The 19,300-nt window shown below is 33.6% G+C and overlaps 1 protein-coding gene across 1 annotated transcript in view; it reads left to right on the top strand.

Moving 5' to 3' along the window:
* Positions 1-19,300, top strand: part of LOC129216720 (acid-sensing ion channel 4-A-like) — a 105,764-nt gene that overhangs the window by 67,063 nt on the left and 19,401 nt on the right. Inside the window, exons 4-7 of the mRNA XM_054850936.1 lie at positions 1,888-1,948; positions 2,036-2,190; positions 6,398-6,513; positions 17,040-17,200. Of these exons, the coding sequence (XP_054706911.1) occupies positions 1,888-1,948; positions 2,036-2,190; positions 6,398-6,513; positions 17,040-17,200 (493 nt within the window). The remainder of the gene's footprint in view (positions 1-1,887; positions 1,949-2,035; positions 2,191-6,397; positions 6,514-17,039; positions 17,201-19,300) is intronic.

Consider the following 19,300-nt stretch of genomic DNA (forward strand, 5'->3'; position numbering starts at 1 on the left):
TTTTTTAAAAATTACAGCTTAACTTTTCTGTTGAATACTTTATTAATTTCATGTAGCAAAATGAATAAAAATATATCAGTTCATGAAACTGGGGACTAGAGAACTAGAGATGTAATGGAATAATGGAATATACAGTAAAACCCCTCCTAAAGGACACCCCTCAAACACCCCTCTTATGCGGACAATTTTTAATTCCCCAGTTCCAATGCAAACATTATTAAACCTCTGTCCTGCGGACACCTCTCTATTGCGGACAAAAAATTTTGTCCCGTTAGTGTCCGAATTAGAGGCATTTTACTGTAGTTGGGACAAACCTAACCTGGCAGCATTGTGAAGGCTACGTTGATCCTAATTGTAGAATTACGGCGCTGCCAAGTTAGGTTTGTCCCAACTATAGTAGATTTAACTGAAATAAAATTACAACGTTGGAGAAATGCATTACTAATGGCCCATTGAGATAGATATACAAGGTTTTCCAGTCAATTTTTTTCGTGAAAAGTTAGAAGCTTCTTGCACTGAGAGAAAACGTTGCGTCAGCTTCTAATTTGGTCTCATTCCTGCTCTGAAAAAACTTGCATAAGTATCAGATAAACAACGAAAATCCTGGATATTTCATGACTGTAACTGCAGTAATCTTCTGCTAACACCGGTCGTAAAAGCACTAGTTCTTCTAAATAAACTGTTGTTTGGAATAGTTAGTTCTGAAATTTACGTACAAAGTAGAGCTTCTAAATGGTTTTTGTTAAAAAAGCAGAAATTAATCATTTTTTTTTTTTTGGAATTTTAAGAAAAGCGCTAAAATATTCAAAATTCAGTGATCAAGTAATTACATAATGCCTTATGAAATAAAAAAAATAACGTAGATCGTTTAATGAGTTACCTGCTAATAGAATATCTCATTTAACTACAATATGTAGCGTAAAATAAAGGCAGAAAAAGATTGGAAATAATTAAAAGTACTGTCGATTCCCGAAAACTTAGTCCAGAGTGGACCGAATAATGGCCAAATCTTGGGAAATGCCGAGTAATCAGGAATGCTAGCGCTACAGGTTTTTCTCGCGGAGTGCATTTCGTCATGATAGAATCTAGCCAAGTTTTCTGGATTCGGTTGGGTTATAGAGTGCCGGGTTTTCGGGACTCTATTGTACAAAGCAACTCAACGCTTACAGTGAACAAGTAAATACGCCTGCATGAAAAGAAATGCTTTCAAGCAAATTAAAAAATAAATATATACAGGCGTCCCTCGTATAACACGGTACTTCTACAACACGGCTTCGATATTACACGGAACCAAATTTGCGATTATTATAACACGGTTTCGATATTACACCGGTACGAAACTTAAATTTAATACTTCATGGTTTTGATATAACATGAATGTTGTACTTATAAAATATGGAATTTCATTTTTGTTTAATACATTCTTTTAATGGTTGATAACTCTAGTTCGTTTTTGCTTTGTTTTTATGAGACTTGGTTTCGATATAACACGGTACACATCCCTTGATTTACATTATTTTTTTTAAGTCTCGTATAACACGGTTTCAATATAACACGATACATCTTAACCTGATTGTTCTCATGCAAATACATAATTAGTATTAAAATAAGTAAAAATGTTATTTAAAAAAAAGTCTCGTATAACACGGTTTCGATTCTACACGGAAAGAATTAACCGTGTTATACGAGAGACACCTGTAAAATTAAATAAAATTGAAATTAAAAAAGGCCTAATAATTCATTTATTACCCAGACTAATAACTCATTTTAAATGTATTTAAAAATTATTTCAAAAGAAGGACATGCATTTCAGATGAGTAAATGTTTACATTAACAATTTATTTTGACCTTCACTAAAGTCAGCATATTTATTTTCTTATTTATTAGAGTTAGAAGAAGTGAATATTGCTACAACTACCCACAAATCTGTAACGCGACACCGAAAGCGGTGAGATTTATGATTTTTACTATTAATCATTTGTATTATTGCAAAACATATAATTTTTGATTCAATATATTTGATTGTTTCACTCAGACCATGACTGAGCAAGAGATCGGAGACTTAATTTATGATATCTTGCAACAAGGGAATACAACTCTGAAGAGAAATTTGGGGCATCAAAAGACTGGAATGATTCAGAGCTGCATCTTCAATGGAAAACCTAAACTTTCCGAAGAAGAATGCTTCAGGTGAGAATGTTTGTTTGGTAACCCTCCAATAGTGGTCAAAGCTGTGGACACTCTTAGAAATTTGTTAACTTCGTATTCTTTAGAAAATGTTTAGTCTTACCGAAAGCAAACTCGTATTAATCATTTTGAAGGGAATTTAATACTAGATTCAATACGGAAAACGCATACCATCTCTATGTTAATAGAACACTAACTGCAAAATTTGTATGTCAGGTCAAACTCGGAAACTACCGGACCGATTTAGTTGCAATTTTCACAGTTTGTATAGGTTACTTCTAGGGAGGTTACTTAAACAAACCATAGATAGCCCATTTTGAAAAAAAAAAAAAAAAAGAAAACGATGAATTCGCAACTCCAGCGCTCGAATACGCTACCTTGCGGTGATTTACAAAACTGCCGGAAAAACTAAAACATTGCCACATTGCGTTCCACGTGTGTCTGTTGACGTAAACACAGGCAGTTTGTTCTGAGTATTTATTAACGCAATCGATGTGTCTTAGATTGATTTCAGCTATAGAAATTGTTACGTCTCTTAGTAGTATTTTCGAGCTTCTCAAAACAATGTCAGTTTTCCTTATCTATATATATAAAAATGGAGTTTGGTAAATTTGTTCCCTAAGATCTCAGAAACTACCCGGCAGATTTGGCTGAAACTTTCACCGTTTGTTCAGTTTGGTACTGGGAAGGTTTATAGACCAGTTCGAAAAAAAATCCGATTGATAGTTCCTTTTTTATTCCAATTTTAGTCCCAATTTTCGCATAAATGCCCCAATATTGGGGTAGAAAAAAATGTGCACGTATTAACATTATATGTCCATCGAAAGCCCAATTTTTCTGCTGAAGATAGCATCTGTTCGAAGTTTCTAAGTTGTATAAAAAACGAGTTATGAGCTTTTTTGTTCCTTGTTCGAAGGCTTTAATCAACCAAAGTCATTATTTAGTGTGTCATCTCAACTCCCAAGCATTGTTGTATTGTTGAATATTTTTGCGTTTCGTCTGACTTTTTGAGGCTTTTCTCAAGTCAAATCTTAAAGTAACGTTTTTCCACGGAACTTATGTAGTTAATGGTTTATTATTATTATTTATGCTGATTCGACACTTGCTCACTATATCCAACCAACCAGCAGAAATATCGCCAGAATTGTTTCAGAAAGATTTCAGTAGCTGATGCGTTTGGCAGTTTTTTCCACTGTCGCAGTTTTTGAGCCCAAAGACTACGTAATAATGTTTCTCAGCTTTCACCATATAAACAAAATATCGCCAATCAAAAATACTTAAAAAAAAAAAAAAAAAAAAAACTGTGTAAAATAATTCAACAACTAAATTAGGCAAATCCATAAACCGCACAAAAACTTCCATTAATTTTTTTTTTTTTGCACGATTTCAAACAATCGCCAAATTTTACTTCTTATTTTTGAAACATTTCGGATGAAACCGTTTAGCGCCATTTTTTTTTGACCAAAAGTATCTCAGCATCTGGAAACAATATTTCTATAATAAAAATTAGTAAGAAGGGAGAGTATTATCGAAAGTGTCCCAAAATGATTCTCGCAAATTTGGTAAGGTTTTAAACCACATCAAGTGCGCACAAAAATTGAAATTTCCCAAAATAACTAAAGCAAGTGTAAGGGGAACACGGGAGGCTACATTTTTTAAAACAGTTCGTACATCAATAGCCATACAGAGAAGGTTTTAGATTAAAAAAAAAGTACTGACAGATAAATCTTTTTAAACATGTAAAGTTTAACTTCATATTTCGGAAATTCTTCAAATTTGTATATGCTTAAATGTCGTGCTTTCGTTTCTAATTAAATACTATTTTGTTCTTTATACTTATTGCTATTTTAGTTTAATGAGTAAGGAAGAAGCTCGATTTTTAATCACGTCAAAAAGGTTTGTTTTAAATTCTTGCGCTTAAAACAGAAAACAAGGGCAAGTAACAACTGTTTCTCATAATTATTACTGACCCAGGCAACGCCGGGTATTTTTGCTAGTTTCCTTCTAAAACGTGAGTTGATTGAGAAAAAGTGAAAGTTGTTAACACAAGAAAACTCTGGATTAACAAACTTGGATAAGGTTATACCTGGTAAAAAGGTTTATTGTTTTGTGTGAATCTGTAAGAATATGAGTAGTTTTTTTAATCTTAAATTAATTTAACTTACCATATTTTACAGCAGCATTTAGTTGGAATGGACAGTATGCAAAATACTTTCTTGAATATATTATCGTAGAACAAAATGAAAAATGTTTAACCGAGAAAGAATTTACTTTATTGCTTTTATTCTCAGCTGAAGGGTTTCGCCAAATTTGTTTAGGGTATAGTTTTAGTATTGTGCGAGCAAAGTACCCTTGGCGAGATTCCGCATGTTAGTTAAACCATATTTATTTTTTATCATGAGTGGAATAAAATGGTAGAAAGATTAACAGAATTCGATAAGTTTAAAGAAATAATGTTAAATCAATTGAAAAGAAAACTACCACCATATATCCGTGAGAATTTTGTTGTTGATTTACATGGCATGACATAATTAAATCATAACGCAGTAATTAGAAAAATACGAAACAGAAAAAATTAAAATTAACCGATTCGGCAATTTGAGAAAAATAGCTCAGCTACAAAAGCAAAACAATTAGCGCTAGTTAAGCAAGGCAAAGAAATATCATCTTCTTTTGATAATAATTCGTGATTTTATATAATTAAATTATCTAGCATCAATTGTTATTCTTGTCAGGCCACAACTATTATTTAGTTTTTATTAAGAATTGATAAATATCGAATTCAACATCGTGGAACTGGCTGCTTTGAACTACGAACTACGTAACTTGCTTTAATATTTGATGTTTATTAATGCTTCTTGAATTCTCATTTCTTTCTACGTGGGCCGGAATATCAACAAGACTTTGAAAATTAATTTAAAAAGAATAAAGCGAAAAAAATCATGCATACGAACAAAATTTACCAGGCTTATTAGCATTTTCTTCGTTACAACGTGCGTTTGTTTTACCTTTTTCGTCCGCCATTAGGAAGTGACTACAGTGCTCCCTATAGTTCGTTGAAGTTCGAATAGTTTTTTGCTTTATTACCTTAAGTAAGACAGACGATTCTTAAGCATTAAGTTCGAGAATAAAATCAAAAATTAAAGATGAATGGAATTTATTTTTGCAATGGAAATTAGCTTTTTATTTTGTTATCATGGTTACGTCTTTTATTCTCTTTGTTTCGTTTCGTTTCTTTTTTCCGAAACAAGTAAAAAAGCTTTTCCTAACAAAGTAATAAACTACATTTCTACAGTTTTAGAAATGCACTTTATTTTGTAGTGATCCAAGCCCTTTTGTTTTATTATAATGAAATAAATTGAAACATTTAAACTGTGGAATGAAACTCGTCTGCTATTACTTTCGCAACTTTTTATGCAATTACGTTCAGTAAATTATTCAATCTTGTTAACGATAACATAACAGTTAAGCGGCAATGATTGTAGATTCATTGCATAAGAAAGTCTTTCTTCGACAGAACAACAATGACAACTCTTGCCACGTGTTTGCATTAATTTCATAAGACTGTCCCCAATCACTTTAATGACATAGACTTATCTCTGTTCAAAACCACCGGTTCTATGAGTTGTGTCCCATGTGGTCTAGTGGTTAGACCTGCCGTCTTTCAACAAGAAAACACTGCTTCAATCCTCGTGATGAGTAATTAGAAGAAATCTTATTCTTTCTCTCGTGATATTATCAATTCGAAAGCTTAAACGATAGGAACTGCTTGGAGAAAAGGAAAAACTTGGAGTTAAGTTTCATTTAATTACTAATATATTTTTTATTTTTAGCAGCAGCAACTGAGCACTGAAAAAATTTCACTTTTAAAATCACTAGGCCACAAAAAAATTGTTAGACCATGTTGAAATTATCGTTACATTACATTCACGAGGCTATAAAAAGGTTCATCGGTTATATTAAAACTATTAGGTTATGGAAAAATCCCGATCGATATTAAAATTACTAGTTTAAGAAACTCAGGCTACATTTAAATCCATTCACTGCATTAACGTCATTAAGCCAACGACACAAGGTATATAAAATTTTTGAGCTATTTAAAATTTACTACTTTGTTAAAATTACTATACTATGAGAATCCCTAAGTAAACAAAATAAAACAAGAGTTTTACGCACTTCCTTTTTCTCTCTCTTTTTGTTTCATTTTTAGAGTTGTAGAACATTTTTATGATCCAGATTTGGGAAACTGCTACACAATTCCACCAAAAAACGAAAGGGGACAAGTACTCGAGGCAAGTGAAGCGGATTTTTGGCAAGAAGCGAATGGTATAAACATTTTAATTATTATAACGTGTGAAATGTAATACAAATTATGATCCATTTTAGCTCAATTGAAGTGTACTGGAAAGATAATTGAAACGTTTGCTAAAACTCTCTTCAGTTTTCTAGCAACATCATCAAAAGTTTATGTAAAACGAGCCTTATATTTGTGAAAGAGAAACTCAGCCATTACGAGTATATCCTTTTTTTTTAATCAATAGGTTCACCGTGAGTGTTTCACAGTCACCAAGTGACCCAAAACGACTTAATCAAGAAAGTAAAACTGACTTTAGAATTAAATATTTTCTTCTGGGTCCGGTAATGTTTTTAAACTTATTTCAGAACGCAATAAAACTGATTTTATGAACCAGAGAGCTTTTTATTTATTTTAAAGATAATGTAGGTAAATTTCTGGTTTACGTTTCGTTTTACGCAGGTTTCAAAATCATATCAGGTAGGCGCCTGAATTGGATCTTTGTATGTAATACTTTCAGGGTCTGGTTAAGATATTAGGCAGCCCGAGTACAAACCTTTTCAGGGCGCTCTGTAGTCTATGTTAATAAGCACAAACTTCACGGAGAACTATGAGTGGCGATTTCAGGGCTGTTGAAGTGCTCAAGTACTCGTTCAAAATACTTGTTGTGGTGAAAATAATGCCATACTTTAAGCTCGCACAAGTGAGATAAATTAATATAAGAGAAAACTTTAATTTCATTTTCTTAATAGACTAGAACTATTTAACCATTTTGTGACACTTAAAAAATCAGGGATCTAAGCATACGGCCGTGTTGCTCTGAATGAATAATTGGTACACTAATAAAATTTCCATAATGTTTTGTTCTTTGTTTGATCAAAGAATTTAACGTAAAACCCATGTCACGTACATTTCACTAAAATGATCACTAAAAATCGTAAAAATTGGAGTTCCTAGGCAAAAACCAATGCCATATTCGAACTCATGGCACCACATTTAATTTCTCAATAATCACGTATTATCGAATCATAGGCTTAAGGGGGGGGGGGCTTGTGAAAGAATACGTTTAGGAGACATCTTTAAAATATGTCACCGGAAGAGCATTCTCCGTTTAAAAAAGATAATTTTTACAAGGAGTTGTTTTTCGCTTTCAGAATTTCTTACAATAAATCTAGTAATGTGACAAGATCTAACCAATTTCAAGATGTTTGACAGATCACTGACACTGGAACGAAATTTTGTTAAAAAATGAAGCAAACTTAAACAGCAATTCATGCTTACATTTCAAAATTCTGAAGGAAAAATGAGGGATTTGTGAAGCAGAAAAATATTAAACTGAGGAATTTACAGTTGGGTTGTCAGTGACACCAAAATTTTCATCCACTGAGGACTAAGCAACTGTAAAATTATAGTTAAAATATGGTGAAAAATAACCTACAATTAACTTAAAAAATATAATAATGAACTAGACCCGTCATTTTTTAAAGATTCATGAAATTCTATGTTCTGTACGGGTTTTTCCAGGAGCCTCATCTTTGAAAATGTATCAATATGTTATAGGTACTTGAAAAGACAATAAAAAAGAGTCGTATATTTTTTTAAAAACAATCATGAAAAATATCCAAACTTTTCACCTGTGCGTATAGGGGTGGGGGGGGGGGGGAGCGGGGAAGGGAGGTTTAAGATTTCTTACCGGTAATTAAATCAAAATATTCATCAATATTTCATGTATAAAATGACACCATTTTAGTAATTGAAAACCACTCAGTGTAAATATAAATGAGCTAATTGAACTTACAGCAAATAATGAAACTGTTGGTCAACAAGAATAGGCTGTGAGTCGATGAAAAGTATATTTGCGAATAAATAATTACATTTTATTGCATACTTTTTAAGTGTTTGTGGTATAGGATTTATTTATGACAGTTTTGAGTTCTCGAAAAAAAAAATCATGAAAAGTCAATTATTATAATAACTTGAACACCTTTTCTGCAAATTTGTAAAAAGCAAATCTATTTTACAGTCATTCAGCATTTCATGAAAATAAGCTCGCATAAAAGTTTTGCAATAGTTTCTTATTAGCAAATGGAGTGAAAATAAATATTTAAGGAAATATGTTTGGGAAGACACTTTTTTCAATAACATTGAAAGTATTTATTGATTTAAATCACTGGTGCTCAAGTGCCTGTTATGATAAAGCATAAATTTTCATAGGAGCCCTGCTCCTGTACTTCCTTTTCTGCAACGAATTTAGACAAATAAAGTGGCAAGCAGCGGAGTTGATCAATATTGGGCTCCGGAGCTCACCGGAACATCAATTCTGAAAAATGATGACGAGTCATTTCTTTCAAGCATAATACTTCCAGAAGTTTCTTTCTAAATTTTACACATTCAAATTCAATAATTTTCTCTCTCAGTTGGAACACAATTACCAGAGCTGCGGAGTCGGAGGGAAAAATGACCGACTCCGGAAATTCTAGAACCTTCAACTCGAACTCCGACTCCTTTATCCCCAAAATAATTCCGACTACGACTCCTAAAACTTTAAAGTTTTGACTTCCGACTCCTTTACCCCCAAAATAATTCCGACTACGACTCCTGAAACTTTAAAGTTTTGACTTCCGACTCCTTTACCCCCAAAATAATTCCGACTACGACTCCTGAAACTTTAAAGTTTTGACTTCCGACTCCTTTACCCCCAAAATAATTCCGACTACGACTCCTGAAACTTTAAAGTTTTGACTTCCGACTCCTTTACCCCGAAATCATTGCGATTGCGACTCTACAGCCCTGACAATAACAAGTAATGCCGATATTAATCACAACAGCAATTATTCCTTGCACAGAAAAGCAGGCTCTCTTTGAAAATATTTTTCTCTTGCTTATATTCCGTTGACAGGGTCGCGGAGTATGTTTTTTTTTTCTTTTTCTCTTTTTTTTTTAACTTTGACTTGCACAGTTGGGATACAATATATTTGCACTCGAGAAATTCATTTTAAGTATTATTTTTGAAAAATATTAAGATATAGCTATACCGAGAAACGAGCAACGAGCTTGAAAGTTTGAAAAAAAAAGGCAAAAAATGGTCAATCTCCAGAAATTTTTACAAAATACAAAAGTTTATAATTCTTGTTCTAAAACCATTCAAATGCTTCCTTTTAACATTATTTTCACATGTCTTTACGATTAGCTACATTCCTTTACAGTTTTTAGTGCGCGAACAAACCGTGCATTTTCATGAAATTAATCAAAAATCGATTTTGTTTAAACCATTTTTTGTACGTAGCAATGTTTTCTCCTTTTGTGGTCCGGACCTATATTTTTTCGCAATAAATGTGCACTGTGCATCGCTTTGTTGAAAATGAAAATATATTTTATTGCATTAACAACCGAGAACCCACCACAAGGAGGTCGATGCCCTTCAAGCTCCACTCTGCTCTTCCCATTCATCCAACCAAGAAGGATAGTCATTAAAAGACTTACATTTACTAGTACAGACTACTGTACGATTTTAAACGAATTTCAATGTTTGGATCAGGGTATGAAGTTGTACTAAAGATTCAGTTTTGGCATTTTGTGATCATAAGTATAAAGTTGTTCTTACAAATCCATCTCTTGCGTCGTTTGTCTCTAATCTAATGCATTTCTCTATTTAAACTCCTTTAAATTTTAACTGCCGTAAGGTATGCGTGTTTATTTTCGACTTGGAACGTCCATTTTACTGCGCATTAATTCGTTTCGACTTGATGAGTACCAAAACAAAAAAAGAAAAACGTTTTGGGAAGAGCAATTTTAGCTACTAGGAAAACATAATTTACATATACTTCTGGGTTTTCTTTCAGAAAGTCCAAAAAGAAATAGATAAAATACAAATGCATAAAATTTTTGTTCTAACCCCATTCAAATGCTTCCTTATAAAACTCTTTTGGCATGTCTTTATGATTATTTGCATTCCTTTAGTTTTTAGTTCGCGCATAAGCCGAAAAGTTTATTGAAACAAATCAAAAACTGATTTCTTTTTTGCTTTTTCTACACATCGCACTATTATTACTTTCTTTTACAAAAAAGGAAGTATTGTATTCGCAAAAAAATTTTCACTCAAAAATCGACCTTAATTTCCATTTTGCTCACCCCCGAATGAATGTTGAGTTTTTTTTTCGACTCGACACACGCGGATAAGTGCCTAAGAACGTATAGACACGCGAAATAATCATTTTGACGATTCCCGATTAAAAAAAAAAAAAAAAAGAGTTTTCTCGTGACGTCTGTATGTACGTATGTATGTGCGTATGTATGTCGCATAACTCAAGAACGGAATGTCCTAGAAAGTTGAAACTTGGTACCTAGACTCCTAGTAGGGTCTAGTTGTGCACCTTTCTTTTTGGTTGCATTCGGATGCTCCAAAGGAGGTCTCTTGCCCCTTTTTTGGGGTGTGGAAAATTACTTGATTTGGAATGGCAACAGCCATTCAACGTTTCCTAGCATGAACTCGAATCAAGCGTTCAGTCGCCACTGAATCACCTTCGATGAATGTAGAAATTCGATGCTTTGATGTGACGAAAGTCACCCCCTTTTGATGGGATTTGTGCTCCCAATCTTCGATATATATAATTTATGTGCACTGTATATACGTTTCAATTAACAGTTCTTAATTAAATTGTTTTTCTAACCTTCAATAAGTGTTTGTCGATTTTTGAAGTTGATGTGGCAAGGTTTACCCACTGAACCATTTTAAAATAGGAGGAAATCATTGTTAATTTCGATGTAAACTCAAGTTGTGTTATAATTTGGTGAACACTTGGCGATATATCGCCAGTCTTTTGGTCGCCAAGTTTTATCGCCAACTTAGCGACAAATTTGGCGATTTAAAAAAAAATTAAAAATTATTTTTTGTATTATTTTTTAAAAATCTGGTTTCAATTTGGCCACTGTTGGTGACATTTAGAGAGTAAACTATTGAATCACATTAAAACTGCCACTAATGAGAAAATGACATTAAATTGGAGTAAAAGGAAGTCATATGATGATCAGCTCGTTTTTTTTTTTATAGTTCAGTGACATTTTTTTCGCCGAATGTGTACTACGCAGCTCTTTGTTGGAAATGCAATTACATTTCAAGTACATCAACAACTCCACCACCTCAAGGAGGTGGATGCATTTTGAGTTCCATCCTGCCCTTCCCATCCACCCAGCCAAGTTATTTTCCTTATTTACGATTACTATATGACTTTAACTCGTTTCTACTTTTGAGTGCAGGTTTGAAGTTGGACTTTGAATCAGTTTTAGCATTGATGCTCACGAGTATAGTGTGTTTTTTTTTTTTTCATTTTTTTTATAAATCCATATCTTTCATCTTCTCTCAATACCAATCTACCTACTCTTTAACCAGTTTCTTAACCCTGTCAGCAGCCCGAGTGTGAAAGGGGAACATTTGTTGAAATGTCGATAAATTTTCAACAGTTTTTGGGTTATCATCAATTGAACTTGATAGATATTGTCAAGGTAATACAGGAAATAAATGTGACCTTGATCTTGCCGTCAAAAATTCATGAGATTTTACATACATTTCTTCGAAATTTTAATGTAAATAAAATGAAGTTATCAGTATTGATTTAATTGTTCGCGTAGTTCTGTTTCGGAGATCGAACTGTAGAAAAATATTTCAAATATGGGACGGCCCTATAACGAGTTAAATGCAAATAATGCAACTCTAACTGGCAAATAAAAGTTTTTACCTCAAATTATGTACAATTTTTTTGAAATACCGAGTTAAAGATGTCTTTAAAAAAATACAAGTAATAGAGCTCTGTAACAAAAATCTACTGAAGTGGGGAGTTAGAATCTTATAACTTCAAATTACTTTTATGCCAAAATCATCCGACTCCGCAATAGAGTATGTCATTAAAAAAATTATTTTTTAACTTTGACTTGCACATTTGGAATGCAATGAATTTGCACCCGGAAAGTTCATTTCTAGTTTTATTTTTGAAAAATATAAAGGTTTAGCTACCGGGAAACGAGCTTGAACGTGTAAAAAAAGCAAAAAAAAAAAAAAAAAAAAAAAAAAAAATGATCAATTTCCAGAAAGTTTTAGAAAGTACAAAAGTTTATAATTCTTGTTTTAAAACCATTCACAAATGCTTCCTTTTAACAGTACTTTCACATGTCTTTATGATTAACTACATTCCTTTCCAATTTTTAGTGCGCGGACAAACCGAGCCTTTTCATGAAATTAACCAAAAATCGATATTGAAAACCATTTTTGTGCATAGCAATATTTTTCCTTTTATATTCCAGTTTTTTTTTTCGCAATAAAGGTGCACTGTGCATCTCTTTGTTGGAAATGCAAATGTATTTTATTGCATTAACAATCGACAACCCACCACAAGGAGGTGGTTGCACTTCAAGCTCCACTCTACTCTTCCATCCACCCAACCAAGAAGAACAGCCATTACAAGACACACATTTACTCTTACTGTACGATTTTAAACAAATGTCAATTTTTGGATCAGGGTATGAAGTTGTACTTATGATGAAGTTTTGGCATTGTGTGATCATAGGTATAACGTTGCTCTTATAAATCCACGCCTACCTAATCTTTTGTCTCGTATGCCTTTCTCTGATTCAATTGTTTTTCATTTTGATTCAATTGTTTTTCATCATTCAATCCTCCAAATTGGTATAGTAGTCGTTTCTTTGGATCACCAGATCCACGATGTTTAGGAGAATCAACTCAGACAAATTACTAGTACTGTACATTGTGCAACTATCAATAAGTTGGAATTTTTCATTTCAATTACTGATAGATAAAACGATGTGAAGAATAATTTAAGATATGACTTAAGAATATCCTCAGATTTATTAGTTGAGATTGAACAATATACAGTTCTGTAACTCCATTAGCTCATGTTAACGAACTCTGATGAGCGAAATCTCATGAAAGCTTATTGAATAATGAGCTCTTTCAGTCACTTTCGGTATTACCTTCTTTTTAGTTTCTCTCATTAGTCCTTCCACGAATTTTAAAACCAAATGACTAATGGTATCGAACTGATAATAAGCTATTATTTAGACAACTATTCCAAAACTCGATCCAGATATAGGGTCATTGCATAGAAATGTCAACCTCAACCTCCGAAATTTTTTTCCCACAAAGCCTTAATTGTGACCTATCATTTCATTCAGCATACTTTCTAGTACATAAATCCAATAACAGTTTGCAAAAATTTCATTCGGTGTTTTTCTTCTGGCTCTAAACGTGCGAGGTTGTAGAAAAGGCTTAGCATGTGCAAAAAACATGCGTCTACGTTTTCTTGTGTAATGTAAAATATTTTGCAAATTTTTAAAAGAACTATGTTTATTCTAAATGAATAGATGTTGGCCCAATAAAATTGACAGTTCTTTTTGCATACATTATAAGATAAGTCTTTTAATTAGTTTTGTTTTTTCAATGAAAATATTTACGTTACGTTAGTCACGAAAATTTACTAATTTCTGCTTAAAAACTAAACCAGATGATTGAACCAAACAGAACTTTTTATTTTCTTACATCTGTGTCATATCTACTTAAAAAGTGCAAAATATTTATTTTAGTATCAGTAGATATAAAATAATTAGTGTGACTAACGTAACATTTCAGCTGTGACTAACGTAACAGTTTGCCTGTGACTAATGTAACATTTTAAAAATGACTGCCAATATTTAAAACTTATTTAATTTAATGTAAATTTTCATGAGCAATTTTGAATATGTAGGCATTCTATATTGATTAAAAATATAAAGGGTGAAAAATACCAGTAATATTACATTCTAGACCTTCTGTTTACTTAGAAAAATACTTTTTTAAAGGTCTTTATAAAGATGCTTCCAATTTAAAGAATTATTTAAAAAGAAAAAATGTGAGTAAAGCAAAATGAGTACTCTGCTGAATGTGCACTCAACACAAGAATCCAAGTTTAAGAAGTAAGATAATAGAAATACAGTCTTAACAAAGGAGAACGTCTCTATTTTTTAGAAAATACATCTCCACCTATTATTAAAATGAAGTAACGGCTACTCGTTGGAAAACATTTAAAGATGTTACATGATACAGTGACGAGACAGATAAGCGCTGCTGCCATATATTTCAGAAAATACAAGAATGATCATTTAAAAATTCAAACATTTGCGGTGATATCTGGAATTAAAATGCATTCTGCAAAAACGTTCGAATATTTTTTTCTCAATATTACATTTTAATTCAAAAGGATGCACAACACTATTCGTTCGATGAATCAGTAAACCTTAAAAAATAATATGCCATTGAAAAGTACTACGGAGTTTCTTATAACGATAACTAGTACATCAGCAGAAAACTAGAATTCAGTGAAACTACCAACTTGCAAAAAGTTAATTTTTTAAAAGATAGATATTTAGTATTTAATTAGTCCAAGAATGATGTTATTTAGTTTATAAAATTATTTTTTTTTATTTGTTTATTTTTTTTTGCACATTCAAATTGAGTTAATTAAACTGAATCCTTCCATTCCATTTTTTACACTAATATAGAAAAAAAGTAAAGAAAGAACCATAATACAACACAAAGAAGGTTCCTAAAAAGTATAAAAGTAATATAAGAGCAAGAAATTAATTATAAAAAGTTTTTTATATGCATTCATTGCTTGCTATTCGATGGTTACGTTAGTCACGTTACGTTAGTCACACACAGTTTTTCGGAAAAGTACCATTTAGGGCCAAAAAAGATTCGTCTGTAACAAATCTGTAGTACGATTTAAAAAATAGATTTATTACCTCTTACAAATATATCGACCAATTTTAAATGTCTGCGTAAGTTTCAGAAAAATTTGCCTCGTAACATAAGCATTGTTTCTCAGGGTTGCAAAAATGTTACGTTAGTCACGATGCCTTTTTTGGTGAAAAAACACCTGCCAGCGCTTATTTTGCTTCAAATTCTTGGTAGAAATGAAAAATAGTCACCTTGTACATTTTAAATCTGTATATTAAACGAAAACACATTTATTTTTACTCCCGATGTAAGTAAAAAGAGTTTGAAAATCAGCTGCGAATGTTACGTTAGTCACTATATGGAATGACCCTATAGAAAAATAAATTTACGTTCTCTGATTTACTCATAAGAGCACAATGCTGGTTGCATGACAGCCACAAAATGCGTTGCTGTCTTTGCTATTGCAATAGGTTGTTGCTTTGACTTGACGACAGCTTTTTCTCCCATAGTAGAATAAAAAAATAAGAAAGTGATTTACTAGTCGGTGTGAAGTCAGCAGAAGAGGTCCGGATACGACATAGTTTATCAATGCCAGAATTATTCTGTAATTTGAAGAATTAAAACTTTTTTTTTATTCCATAGTACGATAGTGAAGGAGTAAGGACTTTACAAGCCGCGCGCGCGCGCGTTGTGTGAAGTCAGCAGAAGAGGTACGGGTACGGCATGATTTATCAATGTAATAAAGTTATTCTGAAATTTAAATAATTAAAAAGTTTATATATTCATCACATTGATTCCTTGTATTGTCCGTTTTTCAGAAGAAGGCGCTTCGCCACACCCACTCGAACGCAGAGTTCCATTTTACGCGGGGGTGATCGGTACGCTATCCACGCGCTTCTAAATGAGACAACCAGAAAAACTTAACTTGGGCGTGCATTTTAATGTGCAAAAAAGTCTTTGTGTCCTTTACATAACTTGCTTCACTTGTTTGTTGGCATTTTAGTTATTCTTACATTTTAAAAACTGTTGCTTTTGCCGCAAAATGCTATGATCCGAGTACACCTTCTGCCGAAAGCAGCGAGAAAGAATCATCGGATACCACGTGACGAGGAAAGAGTCAAGTGCCTTCTTGTGAAAAACGGACAATACGTCTATTACATAAAACATAACTTATACAATAACTTTAAAAAATTTATTTATGTTTTTTTTTTTTTTTTTTGATTATTGGAAACTGAAATCTTTCGCTACTTATAATTTCTTTACAGGCGTACATACAATAAAGGAATAAAAATGTTATAAGTTAGTGTCATAAAAACTCGTTAAAAGGCGCGAAACTATACAGAAGAGCTGTACAAAACCCTGACGAAAATATACACGAAACCCAAATTAAAATCAACACTGACTACGATTAACTGTTTTAAAGTTACGTACATACGCACATGAACGAGATGCTGTGTTGCAAAAGAATCCATCAAATCAACTTCGTGTGGGGGCGAAGCACAACCTGGTCTTAAATTAATTTTAGTAATCAATGGTCTTCGACTGTTACTTACAGCAGCTATACAGATGTACCGAATACCCCAAGCCTGAAAAACATGTCTCATAATTTGCCTTGAAAGTCATTATTTAGTTACGGTTAAACGACTTGAATTTCATAGAATATTTCTTGTATCAACGGATCCCACCCCTTGTCGATAAAATGGCTTACTGAATCAAGATTGAAAATTTTGTCTATTTTCCTTAAAATAAAATTATTCTACGTTTCCCTGAAAAAACCTACGTTATTTCCTTTGAAGATCCTAATGGGTATACTTTGTTACCTTTTTCTCGCAGATATGTCTGTATTGATAGATATCGAGACTGACGAAAACATGGAAACGCGGAGGCACCCTGGATTGCTCCTAACTATTCACGACGAAGAAAACATGCCCGATGTGCATACAGACGGACTCATGATCGAACCCGGACTCTCATACTCTCTGGCGGTACAAAAGGTTCGTTTCTTGCCCTTTAAGGTAAAGGGTGTTTATTCAGTCTTACACTGATAAAGAAAATGAATTAAAATAAGCTATTTAACAACGTACCCAATTACTAATCTAAAATAGTACTAAAAGAACAAACTGAAACTCTGTAGGCGCCAAATAACCAAGAAAATACTGAAGTTATTGTTGCATCTTGATCACGGAGAGATGGCGCATGACTTTGAAGCGAAAACATCAAGTGTACGAGGGCAAATCAAAGTCTTTACACCTATTTTTTCAGCCAAAATATGGCTGTGAATACAAAGCAAACATGCACATTCCCTGCAGTGACAGTTCCTTGAACAGTACAAGCCTTTTTGCTCCGAAGAGCGGAGCTGCTATCAGTCATTTAAGATGACAGTTGTTCTTCAGACGTCCACAACTTATGAGCAGCGAAATGTTATTCTTTTTGTATGGAGAAACGGACAAAAGCCCATAGCAATTCACACGGGCACCTACAGTCCAGACCTTGCCCTGGTGGTTTTCACTCCACTGAAGAAGTTTCTGGCAGGACAGATATTCACATGTGACGAGGAAGCAAAGAATGCGGTCTGACGATGGTTCCACAGGCAGCCGGAAGAATTTACCACAGGGAGATCTCTAATTAGTGCTGCGATAGGACAAATGTCTGAACCGGTGTGGTGACTTTGTGGAGAAATAATGTAAGGTACGTAGTACACTACGTATATTTGTAAATACCCGTATGTACCTCTTTTAGGCGAAAAAAAAAATAGGCGCAAAGACTTTCTGATTTGCCCTCGTATCTTTCGTTATAGGTTGTTTGTTATTGATTTGCAATAGATCAGGTTCAGCGAGAACCCTTCTTACGACTCGGCAATTTCTGGCTAATTCTGCCGTTTACAAACAAGGCAGTGAGAAGTAAAGGGATGTAAGTGAACATTTTCAAGTTTTGAGAAAAATGCGTTTAAAGACAAGGTCCTCGGTAGCCTTTCATTGAAATTTTTGTCCTTAATCATGCTGCATAACAACACCTATTAGAGCTACTAGTACTATCTCTTGTCCCAAAACAGAGAACAGGTTCACCTATCATTTGTACTGGTTATCGCCAAATTTTTAATTTAGGCACTGACATCCCTTTGCTTCTCAGTGCCTCAAATGATACAAATGATGTTTCCGCTTCAAACACCACCGCCATTCTCTCCGTGGTCACGATTTAAATCACTTTTAAACTTATAAGCGCACCAATCTGATGGAAAACAAAAATAGATACAGTTGGACCCCGATTTAACAAAACTCTATTTAACGAATTTCGCGATTTAGCGAATTTTGTTTTTCCCCCGACTACAATGAAAGTAAAAACCCATATTTACCGAATAATAAACCTCGAATTAACGAATTATTTTAGCAGCAGAAAGGAATTTTTTGAACAATCACGATCGCTTATTGTTCTTATTTGACTGTTTTTGATGTTACGGTTATTTTCCCGCCAGTACCCTTTGCAGCATCACCATGGACCGGCCGCCTCACGATGCTGCTCCTCTTGCAAGAACTGTCTCCAGGTTGCGTCCATATCCTACACACACCTACAAACTCACACACCTACACACACACATACACTCATGCCTGCACACAGACACAAACACACATGCCTACACACACACACGCTTACACACACACACACGCACGAACGCCTACACGCACAGCACTGCATACACAAGCATACATACACTCACACACACGCACCCACACACATGCGCCTACACAAACACACACGCGCATACATACACACACGAACGCCTACACGCACAGCACTGCATACACAAGCATACATACACTCACACACACGCACCCACACACATGCGCCTACACAAACAAACACGCGCATACATACACACACGCTTGTGATTGCGAAAAATATAATTTGAATTCAATATGCCAAAAATTCAAATTAATATATCCTTTTTTTGTTAATTTGAGTTAGGAAATATTGGATTGTTTTCCAAATGATATATCCATATTGTACGAAGCAGAAAAAGACTTTTCTTGGAAACTGCAATTTTTGACGGCCGATAGGACAACCGATGAATAGCAATTCTGATGCAGAAAGCGATA

This window comes from Uloborus diversus, chromosome 2 (assembly GCF_026930045.1).
Source record: "Uloborus diversus isolate 005 chromosome 2, Udiv.v.3.1, whole genome shotgun sequence".
Lineage (NCBI taxonomy): Eukaryota > Metazoa > Arthropoda > Arachnida > Araneae > Uloboridae > Uloborus > Uloborus diversus.